The 22,616-nt window shown below is 36.2% G+C and overlaps 1 protein-coding gene across 1 annotated transcript; it reads right to left on the bottom strand.

Annotated features, from left to right (window-relative positions):
* LOC100374320 (uncharacterized) lies at positions 1-18,246 on the bottom strand. Its single transcript, XM_085497801.1, has 7 exons — positions 18,119-18,246; positions 10,312-10,441; positions 9,490-9,546; positions 7,668-7,907; positions 6,745-6,873; positions 3,568-3,879; positions 1-309 (listed from the first exon to the last, which is right to left on the bottom strand). Exons 1-7 carry the CDS (start codon positions 18,220-18,222, stop codon positions 214-216), a joined length of 1,068 nt encoding a protein of 355 aa, XP_085353927.1. The 5' UTR covers positions 18,223-18,246; the 3' UTR covers positions 1-213.
* Positions 18,247-22,616: the final 4,370 nt, after the last annotated feature.

A 22,616-nucleotide genomic window follows, 5' to 3' on the forward strand; every position in this document is an offset into this window, starting at 1 on the left:
TTTGATTCTATATTAGAAAGGCTATGTTTTAATTAACAAAAATAAGAGAAATGACATTGACTGAAACCTGCTAAAATATCAGCTTTTCCATACAAATTCACTGAAGCTGTATATGTACAGAAGAGAATAAGCAGGTCTTTATTTTAAATGTTATTGATTGTTACCGGTACTGTTCATTTTAACAGATTCGTTTATATGCTCTTCTTTTGGTCATTATGCATTGATGATTTTCTTTGCCACGGCAACATTGATAGCAGCTTGGTAACCAAGGTCTGGTCTGCGATCATTGACATTTACCATATCGGGAACCTGAATTGAACATAGAGATATATTACTTACCAAATTGATTTAAAGTGTAACTGAATTGGGACAATTGACTTTTTTTGTGTGCAAAATTTATTTATAAAAACATTATGAAAAAAAATCAAGTGAAAAATGTACATAAATTAAGTAAACGATCAATAATAATGTTCTGGATAAGGACACGCCCACGTTCAGTTTCTTGGTCGACTCAGAGCGAGGCTCCAACTAGAGTACCTAATTAGCATACAAGGGTACTTTGTGACGTCACGGGGGGAACTTGTCATCGTCTCACAATGGCCGCTATACGTATGCAGTGCTCGGAAAGCGACACGGAGTTTATGTTATCGTCTGACGAGAGTTATGAAATCGAAGAGTATGATGACAATGAGAGATGTCACGATTTTGTTTTAGAGTGCCAGGAACAAATTGGCCCATACAGGTTTGAACCTGCAAGAAAAGTACGCGATGTGGGTGATCGTGTACCTTCCCAAAATGACCGTGACACAGAGTTTGAACATCGTGACCGGCTTGGTTTCCAGTTTCTGTCTTTTGTTCATCCAAATTCTAAACACATATCAGTGTGCAATTTTCAGTTTCTTGATCTTCTGAAGAAATCATGTAAAGACACAAAGTACGTGAACGGTGAATGCGTCCAGTGCTTACATTTTCCAATCGCCATTTTGTGTTTTGTTGTTGTTGTTCCACGATCGATCTAGTTATTTCGACTCTGGCATAATAACATGAATACATTCTAAACTTTTCAAGCAAATTAATATTCATATTCTACATGGAAAATATTCTTCTTCTGGTTATTTACACAGTTATTCCTGAAACCCAAATAATTCATAACGAATCCAGATGGTGGATCAACAAATGATTCGGGCGTAAAATGGACACTGCAAATAACGGTATATGGAGAAGGTCCATCCCAATGTTTCCTGGTGTTCTTGACGGCTTTGGTCCACTGATGTCATAAATTCGAATCTTTTGGGAACCCATAAAGACTTACGCGATCGCCGTGTGTGTTACTACACCCGCCAACAACACAGCGTTTCCCCATGAAAACGATCGTGGTAACTCGTTGTATATGATGGTAACTCGTAAGAATTCTCGATCTTGGTAACTCGTTGTATATGTTTACGAAACGCGTGCGTATGGAAAATGATAAACAATCCTGTCTGCTAGCTAGCTCATGCTTTATGCTCCCGTTGGTGGCGCCATTTCGGTTACACTCGTAATGCCGAAAAAACTCGAAGGTGATAGGAGAGGGGGGCGTGGCGCGATTTCGGAATATCATTGACTGTTTACCCAATTTATATACCCTTTTCACTTGATTTTTTTTCATAATGTTGTTTATAAATAAATTTTGCACACAAAAAAAGTCAATTGTCCCAATTCTGTTACACTTTAAGGTAGCGATAGGAAGTAAAATGAGAAAAAGAAAATTTTCCTAAAAAATCTCTGATTATGTAACATTATATGTATATTTTTATTGTTGGTCCAAATTTACTGTTTTTTCACCATTCCTGTACTGTTTTTTAAACTTAGTTGTAGGTAAACATCCCACTATACATTAACATAACCAGGTCAAGTGCCGGACTAAAGACAATTAAATATAAATACTGATTGAATCAATACAATACAATCAAATACTTGTATATTTATAAAGTACCATCAAAAAGGCATACATTTGACAATAAATTAATTGAATTTGTACAAGAACTAATTATTGACTTTCACAACGATTGAAAATATCAGCTTGTAACACTATTTCCCTCATCAATGATGCTTTCACAAACGAAACCATCCATTCACATCAAAATGGGATAAACAAACATAGATGTTTTTGTGTGCCCCATTTTGCAGTGGTTTACATTTGGATTCAATACGATGCAAGTGACTTTTGCAAAATTTTGTCTGAAAATACAAATCCATAAACATAGTTAAACTCTGGTAACCTTGCCATTTGTTATATAATATTATTTCCTTTATCATAGTTTGTTTTTATATGAATATGCATTGTCATGTTTTAGAACTGAAACAGGGATTATTCATGTATGTAATATATATCTCTGATTATGAGCTAAGTTGAACACTTTTAAAAGTGTTCTGAAAATACACAGGAAAATGTAATGGGAATGTAGATTCTCAGGAGACAACATTACTGTTGACTTCTCTATCCACTCCACACCAACTAACTATTGTTAGAAACATGATACATACTTCAAGGCTGAAGCTGATTTTCAAACAAAGCATAAGCTAAACTTGATAGTTATTCCTAGAGGGCTCTTTTTACTTTTCAAATAATACAGAAATGCACAATGAATATACTGAGGAAGTTCATATTTGTCTCAGTAATTGATTAATTTTTGACAGAGATACCTGTACAAAATACTTCTGTATTTTCTGTTATCTTGCATGTTTTATTGTTCTGTTCACATCTAAACACAGCACTTTTTTACTGAGATGAGGTATTTGTTTTTAAACTAAAATATCTGAATAACTTTGAATAATATTTTGATTTGAGTTAACCTGTATAAATTCAAAACATGAATTATGGGTATTAAAACTATTGTTTATCAACAACAAATTAACTCATTCACGTTTCGTCACAACTGTAGCCATTTTAAAAAGAATTTCACATTGTTGTACTCACTGTAGAATAAATAAAATAAAACAGAACGAGCTACTAGCTAGCTGAAAAGTGAATCATAAAAATATGAATTTTTATTTTCAAAATTTATATATAAACAAAGACATTTTGTCGAATGAATTGTATGTCAAATACAGAATATATATTTTTTAGTACAACTTTCCTTTCAAAATGTGAATGCAAAGTTTTGCCTGTTATGTATTTTTGCATTATTTTTGTTTTGATAACTTTGGACTAACTGACGTAATATTTTATTGGCTTCAGATCTTGATCAAAGGTTTGAAGTTATAGGAGTGCTTATATCGCTTATCTTATTTCTTGTTTTCTGTTAACAATATTTGAGCTATTCTAGCTAATCTGTAATTTTGGTAATTCAAGATGTTCCTAAATAAAAAAAAAAAAATTTTCACAATGAGATTGTTAACACTTTAAGCTAAATTAAGATTCTGTTAATTCATGCATGGAGTCAAATTTGCTAAAATGGCATGTAGCTATTTAATTATATTTTACAGTGTTGAATGAACACTCAGCTGGGGGATAGACCCCACTACTCCCGTGTTGTGAGACTAACATACTATAAACACTGTACCTTGCTTTATAGATTTACTTACATGTTGTGAATTGACAATCACACATCCGGCTTCTTTCATTTTATTCTTCATTTTTAAAGCATCAGTACAATCTACACTGCGGCAGGCGTCTTCAATAACCGTTGTACGAAATCCATGCTCTGCAGCGTCAATAGATGTGAAACTGACACATATGTCAAAAGCAAGGCCACACAAATATACATCAGTGACATTTCTTTTACCAAGTTCTTTTGCGAGAGGTGTTTGTGATAATTTCATATTGTCCCAAAATGCAGAGTAACTGTCAATGTTTGAATGGCTTCCTTTTGAGATGTTAAATGAATTGTCTACAATCTGAAATAAATACCAAAAATATATTCTTATTATTATTAATTTTTTATTACAAAGAAGATTACAGTTTCACAAATTTATTTGATATTAATGTGCAGATTGCAGAATAACAGGAAGTCATTGTCAGTTCATTTTTTCTTGAGAACAATATCTATAAGTGTGCTTGTGTTGATTGCCATGTCGGAAACAGTATACCTAAATAAATAATTATGAATATAATAGTAGATCTTCCAAATTAACATTGAATACAATGGTGTTTGGGTACTTAGCCTGAGCTAAGCCTGAGGAAGCCTGAGCTAAGCCTGAGCTAAGCCTGAGCTAAGCCTGAGCTAAGCCTGAGCTAAGCCTGAGATAAGTGTTCACACATACTTTGTTAGCCTGTACTAATGATCTGGACCAAGTCTTAAAACAAGCAGCCTCTCGGCTGAGATAGCTCCGCTGTTAGCAATGCACATTTCAATTAAAGAACAGAAGATATCATTAGAAAATGAACAATATGCATAGTATCAATACAATGGGACTTGCTGTTTTCAACAAGAATTCAAAAATATCATTTTTCACCATAAATGATTGTGGTTTTTAACAAGAAGAAAATATCACTTTTTACCAAAAATGACAAAAATATTCATCAAAATTAGAGAATTGAAGATATCATTACAAAATGAACAAATCTGAGAGAGATCCACATGTAGTACCTATATATGTAATATCAAAGCAATTGGACTTGCGGTTTTTAACAAGAAGTTGAAAATATCACTTTTTACCAAAAATAATAAAAATATTCATCAAAATTAGAGAATTGAAGATATCATCATGAAATGAACAAATTTGAGAGTGGTTCACATGTAGTACCTATATACTGGTATGTAATATCAAAGCAATTGGACTTGTGGTTTTTAACAAGAAGTCGAAAATATCACTTTTTACCAAAAATGACAAAAATATTCACCAAAATTAGAGAATTAAAGATATCATTACAAAATTAACAAATCTGAGAGAGGTCCACATGTAGTACCTATATATGTAATATCAAAGCAATTGGACTTGCGGTTTTTAACAAGAAGTTGAAAATATCACTTTTTACCAAAAATGACAAAAATATTCACCAAAATTAGAGAATTGAAGATATCATTACAAAATGAACAAATCTGAGAGAGGTCCACATGTAGTACCTATATATGTAATATCAAAGCAATTGGAATTGCGGTTTTTAACAAGAAGTCGAAAATATCACTTTTTACCAAAAATGCCAAAAATATTCACCAAAATTAGAGAATTGAAGATATGATCATGAAATGAACAAATCTCAGAGAGGTCTACCCAAGGTACATATACACCAAGTATCAAAGCATTCAGGCTTGTAGTTTTCAAGAAGAAGTCGAACAAGTAAAACATTGACACGGACGACAGACACCGGACGACGACGGTTAATCACTCATATGATAAGCTCCGCTCGACAAAGTCGACAGCGGAGCTAAAAAGAGGCCAGATTTAATCCATACTTAGTGTTTCTTAGCCTCTGCTACATGTTCAGACATGTTTTCTTAGCACAAGCTAAGTTATTCGTCATGACCTCTTAGACTGTGTGCTAATATTTATGTACATGTAATTATCTGATTATAAACTGCCCAATATGTGATTGTTTCCCAAAATGTCATACCATCTTTAGTTTATAATGGTACCCGAAACAACACTCACAGACTTTAGAATTATTCTTGAAGATTCAATGTTGCTAATATGATCACCAATGCACCATGTTTTGCTGCTGTGGAACGCCAGTCGAAAAGCCAGTGAAAACAACCAAATTCAAGCTAACAGCACAAACTCAATTTGGAGCAATCATAGTTGTAATCTTGTTACACTGTTCAGGGGGATTCTCAACAATTAGCCCAAATTACAGTTTTTGATTGTTGTATTCACGGGTTGTGGTTGCCAGGCGGTGAAAAAGCATAGATGTTCGCTTTTGAAAATATCAGAACACCTGGTGATATTGTTTTTATAATCACAAGGGGGAGAGTCTACTAATCCTCTCCAATTAGCATAGTTTGATAAAAGAATTGTCTGTCTTGGGAACCAGTCAATATGTTACCTTGACAACAAAAGAACATGAATGCAATTTGTTCAAATTAATATTTATGACATCAAATCTGTGTAATGCAAGTGTACCCATAGTCATTGTTATATATACATTATGATAGAGAGTTTTACTGAGAATACTATGAAGTTATCACAAAAATTCCACAAAATATGCACAAAGGAACGAGCAGTAAAGTTTAATGCAATCTAGTACTAACTAAGAGCATACTTTGAAAACTTTAATTCGATACAATTTGTTCCTGAATTTGCAAATGTGGTTGTCATAATTTTGTGAGAGATTAAAACATGTCAACAAAAATAAAAAGTATTTTTACGTAACTATCTGATACAGTGACATGACTTTATTTTAAATACTGTGTTGTTGTAGAGTCAGATGTAAACTAGGGAACGGGTTATGAATGTGATTTTAGATTTCCAATGTAGGAAAGAGTGTAAATGCATTTTAAACACAAGACTTATTTATTATAAGTATCATACGTTCAATAATCAGGGCTTGAGCTTCAAAGTTGTGAGATCACCTAATTTCAAAAAGTAAAATCGATATAATTGTATTATAGGAATAATATAGGGATATCAAAGGACACCAACTCGCTTTCATGGAAACTGTCCTTGATGTCTATGTGATGTACAAGCCTTGAATAAACACTGTTCATCATTAAGGATTGATTATTGGTAAATAAATTCAGAGAAAATGGTTGTCTCTTTGATCATTTGTAACATAGTGTTATTATCTGCGGCTCATGCCAAGCATAAAGGTATTGTAATACTCACTTTTAAGTCTTTATGATACTCTGCTCCAACTGAGTTCTGAACACAATGTGTTGGCCATAGTTTCTGTTCAGTTACTGGTGGTCCAGCAAATCTAACAACATCAAAAAGTTTGGCATCTTCAGAACTTACCTGCAAAATATATGCAGAACCGAAAAGATTTGTAAGATTTTCACAACCATGCATGGTATGGTCTTGTACTTTGTGAACATTAGAAGTGAGCACATTTCACATACATGTCAATCAAACATATTTCTAAGAATAAGGCCATGTCATGAAATGAACCAGATCAAAATATTCAAACAAACAAAAATGCATGCAATTTGTGCTACGGATCCCATATCAACATACTGCAAACCGCTTAATTTTCATGGTTTTATGGCATTCGTAGAGACACAATTTCATAGGACCCAGGGATTTTTTTAAACAAGGGAACAGGAACGCAGCGCCCTCATGCCATCGCCATGCCTTACAATGGGCAGCAGATCCTCTAGCAACCATAAAATTACATGTGGCCACAGTCGTCAACTGTGACCTGTCTGGTAGTAATTTTGACCCCAAGGAAGCCATAGAATGCTCCATTTTAACTTAGAATTATCAAAAACTCCACACCCTGGTAGGGGGAACCCTATCTCCCCCACTTGGTGGCGCCACTGAATTGCAGTGCTCCCTCTTGCAGTTTTTTTCTAGAAAAAAACCTGGAGAAATTATGACAGTTACACAATGTTATAACTTTTCCCAACTCAAAAAACCTGTGCAATTTGTCTCACACAAAATCAAAGCAGTTTACAATATACAATCCGTGTGAAATACAAAGTTTGTTTACATGAAATTTAAACTTACTTTATCTATTATGACAAGTGAATTATAAAAATTATAACCAATACATATAGTATGCCCTCTAGAGGTAGAGATTAGAAACTCACCAATGAGGAATGGTCCATTTCTCTGTGTTTAGCATTTTCTGCAAACGATATGTGGTCAGCAGGATGCCAATCACGTGTGTAGACAACAACATCAAAGTTAACTTCATCTAGCAATTTATTAATAACCGGCACAACTTCCTCTGCATCCTGACCCGAAGGGCAATGTTTTAAAGCCAGCGATCCACTGATAAAATCATTTTGTACATCAATAATAATTAATGCTGATACCGGTGAAAGAATCTGCATGGAAGACAAAACAATCATGAATATATATTGACAAGGATTTATAAAATGTATACTGGGTATGCATGAGTGTGATATGCAATGGAGATTGAAGAGATTGCGAGATGGTCACAAAACTGAAAGATAAAACTACATTTCTAGAAATTCTAATGCAAATCAGTGAGTGTAAGGAAATACCATAATTAGTGTTTATCTCATATCGTTTTTGATATGTCATATGTCCATGCTTATTCACAACACCTATAATATGTGTGTTTTGTGTTTCTGTATACAACAATAATATTTTCTGATGACGCAATAAAACTTATCCAAACGTAAACCATGTTCTGTGACACTAGTGTTTAGAAATTAAATTGACACTCATAGAAAAGGATTGCTTTCAAACTTCAGCAAAGCTTGGGAGTTTATCTCTTGTAAGATCTGACATGCATATATTGATGCATTGTTATATTGATTGAGGCTCTACCTGGTTAAGTAAGACATACACCAGACGAGATGTTACAATGTATGTATAAGTGTACAAGCGGCAATTGCAATTTATTTACAAACTACAGGACATTAAACGACACACACACACATAAAACAAAATGGCAACCAGCATCCACAATAATGAATAAATAAAACAAGCAGCCTGTCGGCTGAGATAGCTCCGCTGTTAGCAATGCACATTGCAATTAAAGAAAACAACAGGACTTACTGTTTTCAACAAGAATTCAAAAATATCACTTTTTACCAAAAATAATCTTCAAAATTAGATAATTAAAGATATCACCACGAAATGAACAAATCTGAGAGAGGACCACATGTAGTACCTATATATGTAATATCAAATTAATTGGACTTGCGGTTTTTAACAAGAAGTTGAAAATATCACATTTTACCAAAAATGACAAAAATATTTACTAAAATTATAGAATTGAAGATACATGTATCATTACAAAATGAACAAATCTGAGAGAGGTCCACATGTAGTACCTATATATGTAATATCAAAGCAATTGGGTTTTTAACAACAAGTCGAAAATATCACTTTTTACCAAAAATTACAAAAATATTTACCAAAATTAGAGAATTGAAGATATCATCATGAAATGAACGAATCTGAGAGAAGTCTACCCAAGGTACATATAAACCAACTATCAAAGCATTCAGGCTTGTAGTTTTCAAGAAGAAGTCAAAAAAGTAAAACATTGACACGGACGACGACGGACAATCACTCATATGATAAGCTCCGCTTGACAAAGTTGACAGCGGAGCAAAAAAATGGCTTGCATCAACAGCTGGTCATGTGTGCAATCTTTTTAGGGGGTTCAAATAGAAAACATACAGGTATACAAAAGAAATTACTATTCTACCAACTTTATACAAAGTGTTTTAGAAGGATGCATTAACTGAACACATGGACATCCAAAAATTATTCTATTTCTCAGATTAAATATAAATCAATATAGCATTATCTTCAACTTAGTAATAAGACTAATTCACATTTGCATGGTGTAAGTATTCTCTCAAGTCAAGTCTGATCTTGAGCAGAAAAGACCCATTACTTAATAGCGCCCCCTACAGTTCCATGTCTTACCTGCTTGAACCAATACCTCCAACAGGCTTTAAATTCTTGTAAACTAATTTTACCATCCTAACAATAGAAAGATTAAAAGCTAATAATTACTATGCAGATCAAGGAGTAAATAAATACTAATAATAAGAATAAATATTGCAACAATTAATATCTAGAGCATAATTTGTTAAACCTATAGTGTAATAGTGGTGCGAGACCTATAGTGTAATAGTGGTGCGAGACCTATAGTGTAATAGTGGTGTGAGACCTATAGTGTAATAGTGGTGTGAGACCTATAGTGTAATAGTGGTGTAAGACCTATAGTGTAATAGTGGTGTGAGACCTATAGTGTAATAGTGGTGCGAGACCTATAGTGTAATAGTGGTGTGAGACCTATAGTGTAATAGTGGTGTGAGACCTATAGTGTAATAGTGGTGTGAGACCTATAGTGTAATAGTGGTGTGAGACCTATAGTGTAATAGTGGTGTGAGACCTATAGTGTAATAGTGGTGTGAGACCTATAGTGTAATAGTGGTGTGAGACCTATAGTGTAATAGTGGTGTGAGACCTATAGTGTAATAGTGGTGTGAGACCTATAGTGTAATAGTGGTGGGAGACCTATAGTGTAATAGTGGTGGGAGACCTATAGTGTAATAGTGGTGTGAGACCTATAGTGTAATAGTGGTGTGAGACCTATAGTGTAATAGTGGTGTGAAACCTATAGTGTAATAGTGGTGTGAGACCTATAGTGTAATAGTGGTGTGAGACCTATAGTGTAATAGTGGTGTGAGACCTATAGTGTAATAGTGGTGTGAGACCTATAGTGTAATAGTGGCAAATCACCTTATTCTCATCCAATTGTTCTATCAAATCTATGACTTGTTCTTCTGTTAACTGATATCGACCACCATGATTCCTTATAAATAATGATGCACATAGTTTACCAAACTCTTCTGCGTCTAGAAGTCCATCACTGTGAAAATATTGTGATAAACACATTGCTGAAAACCTCAGTAGATAACCAATTTAATGGTACATGTATACAACAGTGTTACCAGTTGATGTGTTAAAGAGTTAAAGGATAAAGCTTATCTGATTAAAATTACCAACCCCAAGACAGGTAATTAGTGTGAACAACAATATATTTACCCAGTGATACCAGGCTATATTTACCCAGTGATACCAGGCTATATTTACCCAGTGATACCAGGCTATATTTACCCAGTGATACCAGGCTATATTTACCAGGTGATACCAGGTTATAGTTACCGAGTGATACCAGCCTATATTTACCCAGTTTTACCATGCTATATTTGCCCTGTGATACCAGGCTATATTTGCCCTGTGATACCAGGCTATATTAACCCAGTGATACCAGGCTATATTAACCCAGTGTTACCATGCTATATTTACCCAGTGACACCAGGCTATATGTACCCAGTGATACCAGGCTATATTTACCCAGTGATACCAGGCTATATTTACCCAGTGATACCAGGCTATATTTACCCAGTGACACCAGGCTATATGTACCCAGTGATACCAGGCTATATTTACCAGGTGATACCAGGTTATAGTTACCGAGTGATACCAGCCTATATGTACCCAGTGATACCAGGCTATATTAACCCAGTGTTACCATGCTATATTTACCCAGTGACACCAGGCTATATGTACCCAGTGATACCAGGCTATATTTACCCAGTGATACCAGGCTATATGTACCCAGTGATACCAGGCTATATTTACCCAGTGTTACCATGCTATATTTACCCAGTGACACCAGGCTATATGTACCCAGTGATACCAGGCTATATTTACCCAGTGATACCAGGCTATATTTACCAGGTGATACCAGGTTATAGTTACCGAGTGATACCAGCCTATATGTACCCAGTGATACCAGGCTATATTTACCCAGTGACACCAGGCTATATGTACCCAGTGATACCAGGGTATAATTACCTAGTGACACCAGTCTATATTTACCCAGTGTTACCAGGCTATATTTACCCAGTGTTATCAGGCTGTATTTACCCAGTGTTACCAGTCTATATTTACCCAGTGATACCAGGCTATATTTATCCAGTGATACCAGGCTATATTTACCCAGTGTTACCAGGCTATATTTGCCCTGTGATACCAGGCTATATTTGCCCTGTGATACCAGGCTATATTAACCCAGTGATACCAGGCTATATTAACCCAGTGTTACCATGCTATATTTACCCAGTGACACCAGGCTATATGTACCCAGTGATACCAGGCTATATGTACCCAGTGATACCAGGCTATATGTACCCAGTGATACCAGCCTATATTTACCCAGTGTTACCAGGGTATAATTACCTAGTGACACCAGTCTATATTTACCCAGTGATACCAGGCTGTATTTACCCAGTGTTACCAGGCTATATTTACCCAGTGATACCAGGCTATATTTACCCAGTGATACCAGGCTATATTTACCCAGTGATACCAGGCTATATTAACCCAGTGATACCATGCTATATTTACCCAGTGTTATCAGGCTATATTTACCCAGTGAAACCAGGCTACATTTACCCAGTGTTACCAGGCTATATTTACCCAGTGATACCAGGCTATATTACCCAGTCATACAAGGCTATATTTATCCAGTGTTACCAGGCCATATTTACCCAGTGATACCAGGCTATATTTACCCAGTGATGCCAGGCAATATTTACCCAGTGATACCAGGCTATATTTACCCAGTGTTACCAGCCTATATTTACTCAGTGTTACCATGCTATATTTGCCCAGTCATACCAGGCTATATTTACCCAGTGATACCAGCCTATATTTACCCAGTGTTACCATGCTATATTTGCCCAGTCATACGAGGCCATATTTACCCAGTGTTACCAGGCTATATTTACCAAGTGATACCAGGCTATATTTACCCAGTGTCACTAGGCTATATTTACCCAGTGTTACCAGGCTATATTTACCCAGTGATGCCAGGCAATATTTGCCCAGTCATACGAGGCTATATTTACCCAGTGTTACCAGGCTATATTTACTCAATGATACCAGGCTATATTTACCTGGTGATACCAGGCTATATTTACCCAGTGTTACCAGGCTATATTTACCCAGTGATACCAGGCAATATGTACCCAGTGATACCAGGCTATATTTACCCAGTGATGCCAGGCAATATTTGCCCAGTCATACGAGGCTATATTTACCCAGTGTTACCAGGCTATATTTACTCAATGATACCAGGCTATATTTACCTGGTGATACCAGGCTATATTTACCCAGTGTTACCAGGCTATATTTACCCAGTGATACCAGGCAATATGTACCCAGTGATACCAGGCTATATTTACCCAGTGATACCAGGCTATATTTACCCAGTGATACCAGGCTATATTTACCCAGTGATACCAGGCTATATTTACCCAGTGATACCAGGCTATATGTACCCAGTGATACCAGCCTATATTTACCCAGTGTTACCAGGGTATAATTACCTAGTGACACCAGTCTATATTTACCCAGTGATACCAGGCTGTATTTACCCAGTGTTACCAGGCTATATTTACCCAGTGATACCAGGCTATATTTACCCAGTGATACCAGGCTATATTTACCCAGTGATACCAGGCTATATTAACCCAGTGATACCATGCTATATTTACCCAGTGTTATCAGGCTATATTTACCCAGTGAAACCAGGCTACATTTACCCAGTGTTACCAGGCTATATTTACCCAGTGATACCAGGCTATATTACCCAGTCATACAAGGCTATATTTATCCAGTGTTACCAGGCCATATTTACCCAGTGATACCAGGCTATATTTACCCAGTGATGCCAGGCAATATTTACCCAGTGATACCAGGCTATATTTACCCAGTGTTACCAGCCTATATTTACTCAGTGTTACCATGCTATATTTGCCCAGTCATACCAGGCTATATTTACCCAGTGATACCAGCCTATATTTACCCAGTGTTACCATGCTATATTTGCCCAGTCATACGAGGCCATATTTACCCAGTGTTACCAGGCTATATTTACCAAGTGATACCAGGCTATATTTACCCAGTGTCACTAGGCTATATTTACCCAGTGTTACCAGGCTATATTTACCCAGTGATGCCAGGCAATATTTGCCCAGTCATACGAGGCTATATTTACCCAGTGTTACCAGGCTATATTTACTCAATGATACCAGGCTATATTTACCTGGTGATACCAGGCTATATTTACCCAGTGTTACCAGGCTATATTTACCCAGTGATACCAGGCAATATGTACCCAGTGATACCAGGCTATATTTACCCAGTGATGCCAGGCAATATTTGCCCAGTCATACGAGGCTATATTTACCCAGTGTTACCAGGCTATATTTACTCAATGATACCAGGCTATATTTACCTGGTGATACCAGGCTATATTTACCCAGTGTTACCAGGCTATATTTACCCAGTGATACCAGGCAATATGTACCCAGTGATACCAGGCTATATTTACCCAGTGATACCAGGCTATATTTACCCAGTGATACCAGGCTATATTTACCCAGTGATACCAGGCTATATTTACCCAGTGATACCAGGCCATATTTACCCAGTGTTACCAGGCTATATTTACCCAGTGATACCAGGCTATATTTACCCAGTGATACCAGGCTATATTTACCCAGTGTTACCAGGCTATATTTACCCAGTGTTACCAGGCTATATTTACCCAGTGATACCAGGCTATATTTACCCAGTGATACCAGGCAATATTTATCCAGTGATACCAGGCTATATTTACCCAGTGTTACCAGGCTATATTTACCCAGTGTTACCAGGCTATATTTACCAAGTGATATGAGGCTATATTTACCCAGTGTTACCAGGCTATATTTACCTAGTGATACCAGGCTATATTTACCCAGTGATACCAGGCTATATTTACCCAGTGTTACCAGGCTATATTTACCCAGTGTTACCAGGCTATATTTACCCAGTGATACCAGGCAATATTTACCCAGTGATACCAGGCTATATTTACCCAGTGTTACCAGGCTATATTTACCCAGTGATACCAGGCTATATTTACCCAGTGATACCAGGCAATATTTACCCAGTGTTACCAGGCTATATTTACCCAGTGATACCAGGTTATAGTTACCTAGTGATACCAGGCTATTTTTACCCAGTGATACCAGGCAATATTTACCCAGTGTTACCAGGCTATATTTACCCAGTGATACCAGGTTATAGTTACCCAGTGTTACCAGGCTATATTTACCCAGTGTTACCAGGCAATATTTACCTAGTGATACCAGGCTATTTTTACCCAGTGTTACCAGGCTATATTTACCCAGTGATACCAGGCTATATTTACCCAGTGATACCAGGCTATATTTACCCAGTGATACCAGGCTATTTTTACCCAGTGATACCAGGCTATATTTACCTAGTGATACAAGGCTATATTTACCCAGTGATACCAGGCTATATTTACCCAGTGTTACCAGGCTATATTTACCCAGTGATACCAGGCAATATTTACCCAGTGTTACCAGGCTATATTTACCCAGTGATACCAGGCTATATTTACCTAGTGATACCAGGCTATTTTTACCCAGTGTTACCAGGCTATATTTACCCAGTGATACCAGGCTATATTTACCCAGTGTTACCAGGCTATATTTACCCAGTGTTACCAGGCTATATTTACCCAGTGATACCAGGCAATATTTACCCAGTGATACCAGGCTATATTTACCCAGTGTTACCAGGCTATATTTACCCAGTGATACCAGGCAATATTTACCCAGTGATAACAGGCTATATTTACCCAGTGTTACCAGGCTATATTTACCCAGTGTTACCAGGCTATATTTACCCAGTGATACCAGGCTATATTTACCCAGTGATACCAGGCAATATTTACCCAGTGATACCAGGCTATATTTACCTAGTGATACCAGGCTATATTCACCCAGTGTTATCAGGCTATATTTACCCAGTGTTACCAGGCTATATTTACCCAGTGATACCAGGCTATATTTACCCAGTGATACCAGGCAATATTTACCCAGTGATACCAGGCTATATTTACCTAGTGATACCAGGCTATATTTACCCAGTGTTATCAGGCTATATTTACCCAGTGTTACCAGGCTATATTTACCCAGTGATAGCAGGCTATATTTACCCAGTGTTATATAATCTGAATAACACCAAATTCGCACTGCTTCTGGGCGATATGAATGTGTTCAAGTAAACTATTTTAGAATTTTTTTTTTTTACTTGTTGTGATCTTATAAAAACAGTATTTTGACCCTAGCACACTCAGACTATAGCAATTCACAAGGTTGCTCAACATATACAAATAAATTCTAAACACATACATCATTGAAATCAAAGTCAACAGCGGAACTAAAAGTTGCCTCATTATAAGACGGCCCAAGCAGGTTGCAGCTTTTAATGCGTCAGTTGACCCTATGGAAACCACTACTCTCTGCGACAGGAACAACTGGATCTTTTATAGGCACTGAGGATAGAAACAGTACACAAGACTGACAATTTTACATCCCCCTACTGAGAGTGCAGTCAACCATGGGGGTTGAACCCAAAATCTCCATGTGGGAAGATGGACGTATATGCTAAGATTACAGTATTTGCAAATGTAGATTTCTATGAGCACTACAGAGTACTGTTCGCTGCTTATTTCAAGAGTAGGTCACTGCAATTAATTTAGGCACACTTCAGGGCTGAAATTTAATTTACATACAAAGCTAAATGTTAATTACCAATAATGTCAGAGTGAGAGAGTAACTTGAGACTGTTAAGAAAAACAACTATAGGTATGCAGAGGCTAAAGTTCAAGTATATTAAATAAATCCTGTATATTGTTTTAATTTTGCAAGAATTGCATTTTCATAAATTACGCAAATCAGAATTTATAGCTTGTGAATTTATAGCAGAGAAAATTTCTCTGGGTCCCACAAAATGGAGTCTCAGTGACATTTGCAAAATTTTGTCTTCCACAAATGCTATACAATTCTGAAATTGAAAACATTTCTAGCAGTGAAAATTAAACACATAATACAGTATAATATTATAATGTTAACCTCAGAGACAGCCAGAGTTATGAGACACAATTTTGAATACAATTTAATTCACTAGTTTAGAGACGACGTCAAAAGATCGATGTCGGATAAAAAACTTATTTGCTTTAGTTTGGGGGTGGGGGGTTTTGACCTCAAAAAGTTTCTATCCTACAAAAACGATTTTATTTTTTAATGAAGTCAAAAAAATCTTGGAGTATTTGTAATTCGTTTTTTTTCTCTATCCAATCATGGACAAAAATAACAGAAAATGAAGAAAAAAACATCCAAGACGAGAAAATGGTTTGGTCCGAGTGTAAAGCCTTTTTACACCCACTCGACAACCAACTGCTACGCCATACTACTGTCGGATTATCAATTTGAATTTAATGGTGAATGTATTCTGACGCCATGGTCAATATTTATCAATTAAGTTTCAGTGGGGGGTAGGGGGGTTTGGGAAAAAAACTAAAGGAATTAAGTTTTTATCCTACATTGAACTTTTGACGTTGTCCCTTATGACCTTTTCACACAAGATTTTAGACTGATTGATAATATAATCGTGAAAGGATTAAAATAATTGTTAATCTATTTATTGTATGTACTTAACAATTATACTGCCACACTCAATATCATTACCATCATGCTAGATTTCCACATACTTAAGTAATTCACAGTAAATGTCAACATAAAAAAGTTTGAAGAAAAGATTATTTCATTGTTGATAATAAATCATGAATGAAATTGAAAACAACAACATCGCCACAGACAGACAAAGGTCCCTCATCTACCTGACCCTTACATTTACTTTATGGGCAAGAAGGCAAAAATAAACATGTTTTATTTTTTCCAGTCATTCTGTGTACAATTGATGTATTCAGTTGTACCTGAATACAATGCAAACAATGACCCTGACCCCATAGGATTTACATGCAATGCATTTTACTACCAGTACTAGTGTTGGTGTGATGAGCGATTGTCACTGGAATTTTATGGATAAAATCATATGTTTTAAAACTTGTCATAATTGTACGTGCTGTGCCTGGTGACGTAACTCCAATTTGCATCACAAACAAACAAACCGAACAATAATTATGTGTCGAGTCGATATACGGGTCATGGCTCCAGGTCCTGTTTTGACGACTGGAATATGGGGGTCAAGAGTAATACCCCCAGTCGCTAAAACATACCCTGCCTGCAGCCTAGAAACCAGGGAAAAGCACCAGGCAGATACGTAATCGCATATCATTATCAATATTGCATTGGCATGGGTTTGTTTACACTGTACATTCATCACACTGTCACAGTGACAGACGGAGAAGATAACTGCCAGGTACAAGATTTGGGGTGGAGAGCCATTATTTTACGGTGGAAAATAGTGACAGTAAGACGGGTAAAATGCCTTATCACCTGTATACATCAATAAGATTTGATTTACTGCCAGTACATGCAACCAAATGCCGAATGCAGTGTCGCCTGTCGGTTCGAAAACTCGACGAAAATAACAAACGCACATCCATTAGAAACGGTTATAACCAAGCGTATCGTAATATCAACGAAATGCTTACCCATCTGAGTCGAAGTGATCAAAACATTCTCTCATTCCACTCGCCTGCGAAAAATTTGCTTTCCTGTAGGGGGCGAAATAATCGTTATCGCCTTCTGCAGCCATGTTGTTCCGTTGTTCCCGATTCCTCAGGTGATCTTACAAACGGGAACACGAAAGTCACGCGAGACCGAAGGCACGAAGCGTTACAGGATACTCGTATTTGACCTGGGCCTACACAATACAGAGCTTGCACAAAGTCCAACATATATATTATAAATATTTCATAAAAGTTTACAATTAAAACAAAATAGCCAAGCTATGGCTGAAGACTAATGCAATCTTCCATGCAGTTTATGTTTGCGTATGTGTGTAATCTAATATTATGGTGGAAACTGATTTAATTGAGTAAACAGTTACTCCATGGTTACCATATCAAACGTCTTTGTTTTCAAAAGTGTAAAGAGATATACACAAATAAGCAATGGACAAAAACATTACTATAAATAGAAACACAAATGAGGCAGTTGGTGTGTTATATTTTTAATTTATATGATATCAGAGGTACATTACTTAATGTACCTCTGATGATATATATATTTTTTAATCTATTATTGTTTTAGTATTTATTAGAACGATGTTTTGAAATAATCTTGTTCTTAATTTTTTGAATAATTATAGAATTCTGATCTTTGATCATAACAATTGAAGGCATGAATTTTTTGTTGTTGAAAATTTTGAAAATATTTATAAAATTTATTCGCCCTGAGAGACCCACGCTTCACTCGAAGCCATTTGGTGACGTATATAACCCATGAGTCTTTGTAGGTTTCCTTAAATATATCGGCCGATCTATTTCCATGTTAACGTGTTATATGATTGGTCAATTTGTTTTTAATAGTCATTTATGTATTTCATATACAAAATATTTTAATTTTTTTTATAAACTATTTTATATATATATAAAAAAATCACGCCTCATAAATTTCACGTCCTACTTATGAGTAATTATTTAATTGTTCACGAGTATCAATATTTTATGACTCCTGGATATATGGAGAGGGCTGCACAGTTAACCCATGAAAGCATGAATGTGTTTTTTAATGCAAATTCATAAAATATTTATAAAATGTATTCACCCTGAGTGACCCCCGCGCTTCACTCTATTACCCATAAGTCTTTGTAGGTTTTTCTTTAATTTAATATACTGGTCGATCTATTGCCCTACACCCGTTAACGTGTTATATGATTGGTCAATTTGTTTTCAATAGTCATTTATCTAGTCATGACTAGATCTTAATCAACATTTTTTCTGGTATGGAATTTGGAAATCAAAGAAACGTACAAACTAGATCTAGGAAATGAAGGTTGCTGCATTAATGGGCATTCCGGAAGTTCAAAACTAAAATGCTAAACATTTTCTAAAAGAGCTAAAATAATTACCCCATATCGCGTAAACCTGACCCAAGGAAATCTATATGACATAGAAATGTCTAAATGTGCCTGAATAACCTAAGCAACTGGTCAGTTCAGTTGACTTCAAGTTTTAGGAATACTTGCACCAGTTTATCCAAATTTGTGCCTCTGGAAATCTGTTAGTTGTTGTTTTTAGGTATACATATGTACATGCTTTATAACTGCCTCATACAACCATAGACCGACATGTAGGCGTGAGTGTCGCCCTCACCGACTGAACAACCTCAGACCCTATGTTGGGTTTTAGAGCACCGCGAAGAGCGAAACTCACGCGACCTTGCCAGGCTAATACAATCACAACGATACTTATAGTAATTTCAAGTTGATCCTTTTGTTAGAATATAACATATTCACTTATTTTATTTATTAGAGCCGTCGTAGCTGCGTTTATTCCCATAAATTGTCTGTGGGTGTTACCATACCCTAAATCGCCCGGAGATAATCCGTTCTATTTTCTATTCATTTTTCTCAGCAAGAGGAATAGTTCGCCTCTGAAATGTATTTATTCATGAACCAACATGTTACTCTAATAACAGGTTCAGTTTTAATGGACTATAAATAATTTCTAGTGCGAATATACACATATAGAATCATTAAAATCGTTAAAAAATATCAATATGTACACTTCATTATATTTGCACGTGGGTAGGCTTGACTAAAAAGAACTGCGATGCAAGCAAACAGCACGAGGTATATAGAATTATCTGTACAGGCATGTTTGGTATAATCACAGTCCCTCAACACCGGATTGGGGTATAATATAATAAGAATTATACATTTTTATAAAAGAAAATTTTGTCTAAAAGATCTATGAAACAGGTCAAAGTACGCCGAAATACGAAAACAAAAATATTTCACAAATGTTATCCGAACCTTCTTTAGTTTCTGAATAAGGTATGTTTGAAGGGGAGATCAGAATAATAATCGACGTGGCTTGTGACAGGGGAGATGTTAAAATGTTTACATAACACAAAAACAGAGCATTTTAAAAGCTTAAGACACAATTTCGTTCGCCCACAACTTCCTAGTAGCATGGACTATTAGGTCAAAAACGTTAGTCCGTGCGCAGAGGGACTGTGGCTCGTGCTAAGAAAACGTATGCAAACGCTTACCACGGGCTAAGGAACAGTAAGTACGCATTTATCAAGCGTATTGTGTGGGCACGAAGCAGGAGTACGAGCTAACCTGACCCTTTTTTAAAGCGTGGTAGTCGTCGCGCTGCGCATGTGCGACATTTGTGTTGATAAACATTGATTTTCCCCACAATCCAATGCGTTCTTCAAATGGAAATCACAAGTATGAGGTTTAACCTGGGCGCGACTTGCACTGATTACCCACAGTGACTCCTTCGATACCTTCCAATCACATGAAAATTGCCTAATTACAGCTTGGAAACGTGTCAGTCCGTACTCGTTGATCTGTGCAACAGTCAAAGTCGCCATCTCACCGATCTTTGTTTATATAAGACCCATATATCTCGCACATGCCCAGCGCGTCGAGTACCACGCTTTAAGACCCGGTCTAAACCATTAGAACGGGTTAACGAGGTTTGCGCGAACGCTTTGCTGGGACCAAGCGCTCAAAACATCATTCATATGTATTCAATGTCCATTTGGAAGATTAACTACATTTATTAAAACTTAACTTTTCATTTTAAATTTGTTCTCTTCATCCCCAAACTAACATTGGTGTTGTATTTTATTCCTTGGCTGAAACATTATACTTTGAAAATTCGAGATGGAATTTATAAGAAAGGCTACCATGTGACGAATCGACCGCCCCACTCCCATTGATGTGCTTGGAGTGCGCCCTCGACGAGTGAGAACAGTGGGGATTTCATACTGTTTGGTTCAACTGCTAGTCCGATTTATTATATCATTAAGGGAGCAGCTGTGGAAAACAAATTAAATTTATTATGCGACTCAGATGTTCTCTAAAAGTTACTTAACATGCTACAACAACCTATACACCATATGACAGCATAGATATAGGCTCAGACAACCAATCTATGAATCGATTGGTTGTCCGAGAGGTGAATACGGTAGCGCATATGCCGAAATCTTAAGGTGGTTTTACGCTTTGTGGGTGTTTTCTGCTCCATATTCATCCCGAAGCGTTGTTTTTTGTGAACAGTTATTCGTGACAGTGTACCATCTTGAATTTTCAAGATGAATGCTCCAGCAGCACTTCAGGACACAGTCACTTGGGGGCTGAAAATCAATAAATACTAATTTTTAAAAAAGAAATCATCCACTATACGTATATAAAAATTGATTTTCAGCCCCCAAGTGACTGTGCTTCAGGAGAGGAAGGGATGTCTGAACGGAACAACACCATGCAGTGGACGATGCAATGTACAAGAAACTTGCATTTCGATTTTGTTTGATTTTGAAATTTACTTATGTATTTCTCTGACCATTATTGAAATCAATGCATTGTCGATTGTGGATACATGGTTAATATTAATAACAATGCAGTGCACTGTAAAACACAAGATGGTTACACACACTACACCTTACACAAGAATTTAGAGCAACTAATATTTTAATTAATCACATAAAATACCCTGAATGCATTACAGCTTTGTTTAAAAAAAGAAAAATCCACTTTTCAAAGTAACTAGACAAATATCTAGCATAAACATAAAAAAAAAGATCTATCAGATCTTAATCAATTCACTACAAGACAATCAGATAAATGTTACATATTTCAGAAGGAACAACAAATATTAAAGTTTACAACTGATAAACACTTTTGTTGTAAAACTAAAAAACCCTCCCACACATAACTAACGGCTCATTCAATCATGGCCAGGCATCTTAAAAAGTAAAGCTGTATTCGATCTGTCAATAATAGCACATTATTACTCAAGTATATGAATAACGTGTATGTAAATAGTTTATTGTAAATACAACATGCAAGTTACAGAGACGAATCGCATTTCCTGTCAGTACGATGATGCAATATACGATCAGGTGCCATGAATCTAAAATTGTAACATGTTGCGCATAATAGGAAACCCAAGACAAGATTCTTGTACAATT

This window comes from Saccoglossus kowalevskii, chromosome 4, assembly GCF_978046115.1.
Source record: "Saccoglossus kowalevskii chromosome 4, keSacKowa6.1, whole genome shotgun sequence".
NCBI classification, from domain to species: domain Eukaryota; kingdom Metazoa; phylum Hemichordata; class Enteropneusta; family Harrimaniidae; genus Saccoglossus; species Saccoglossus kowalevskii.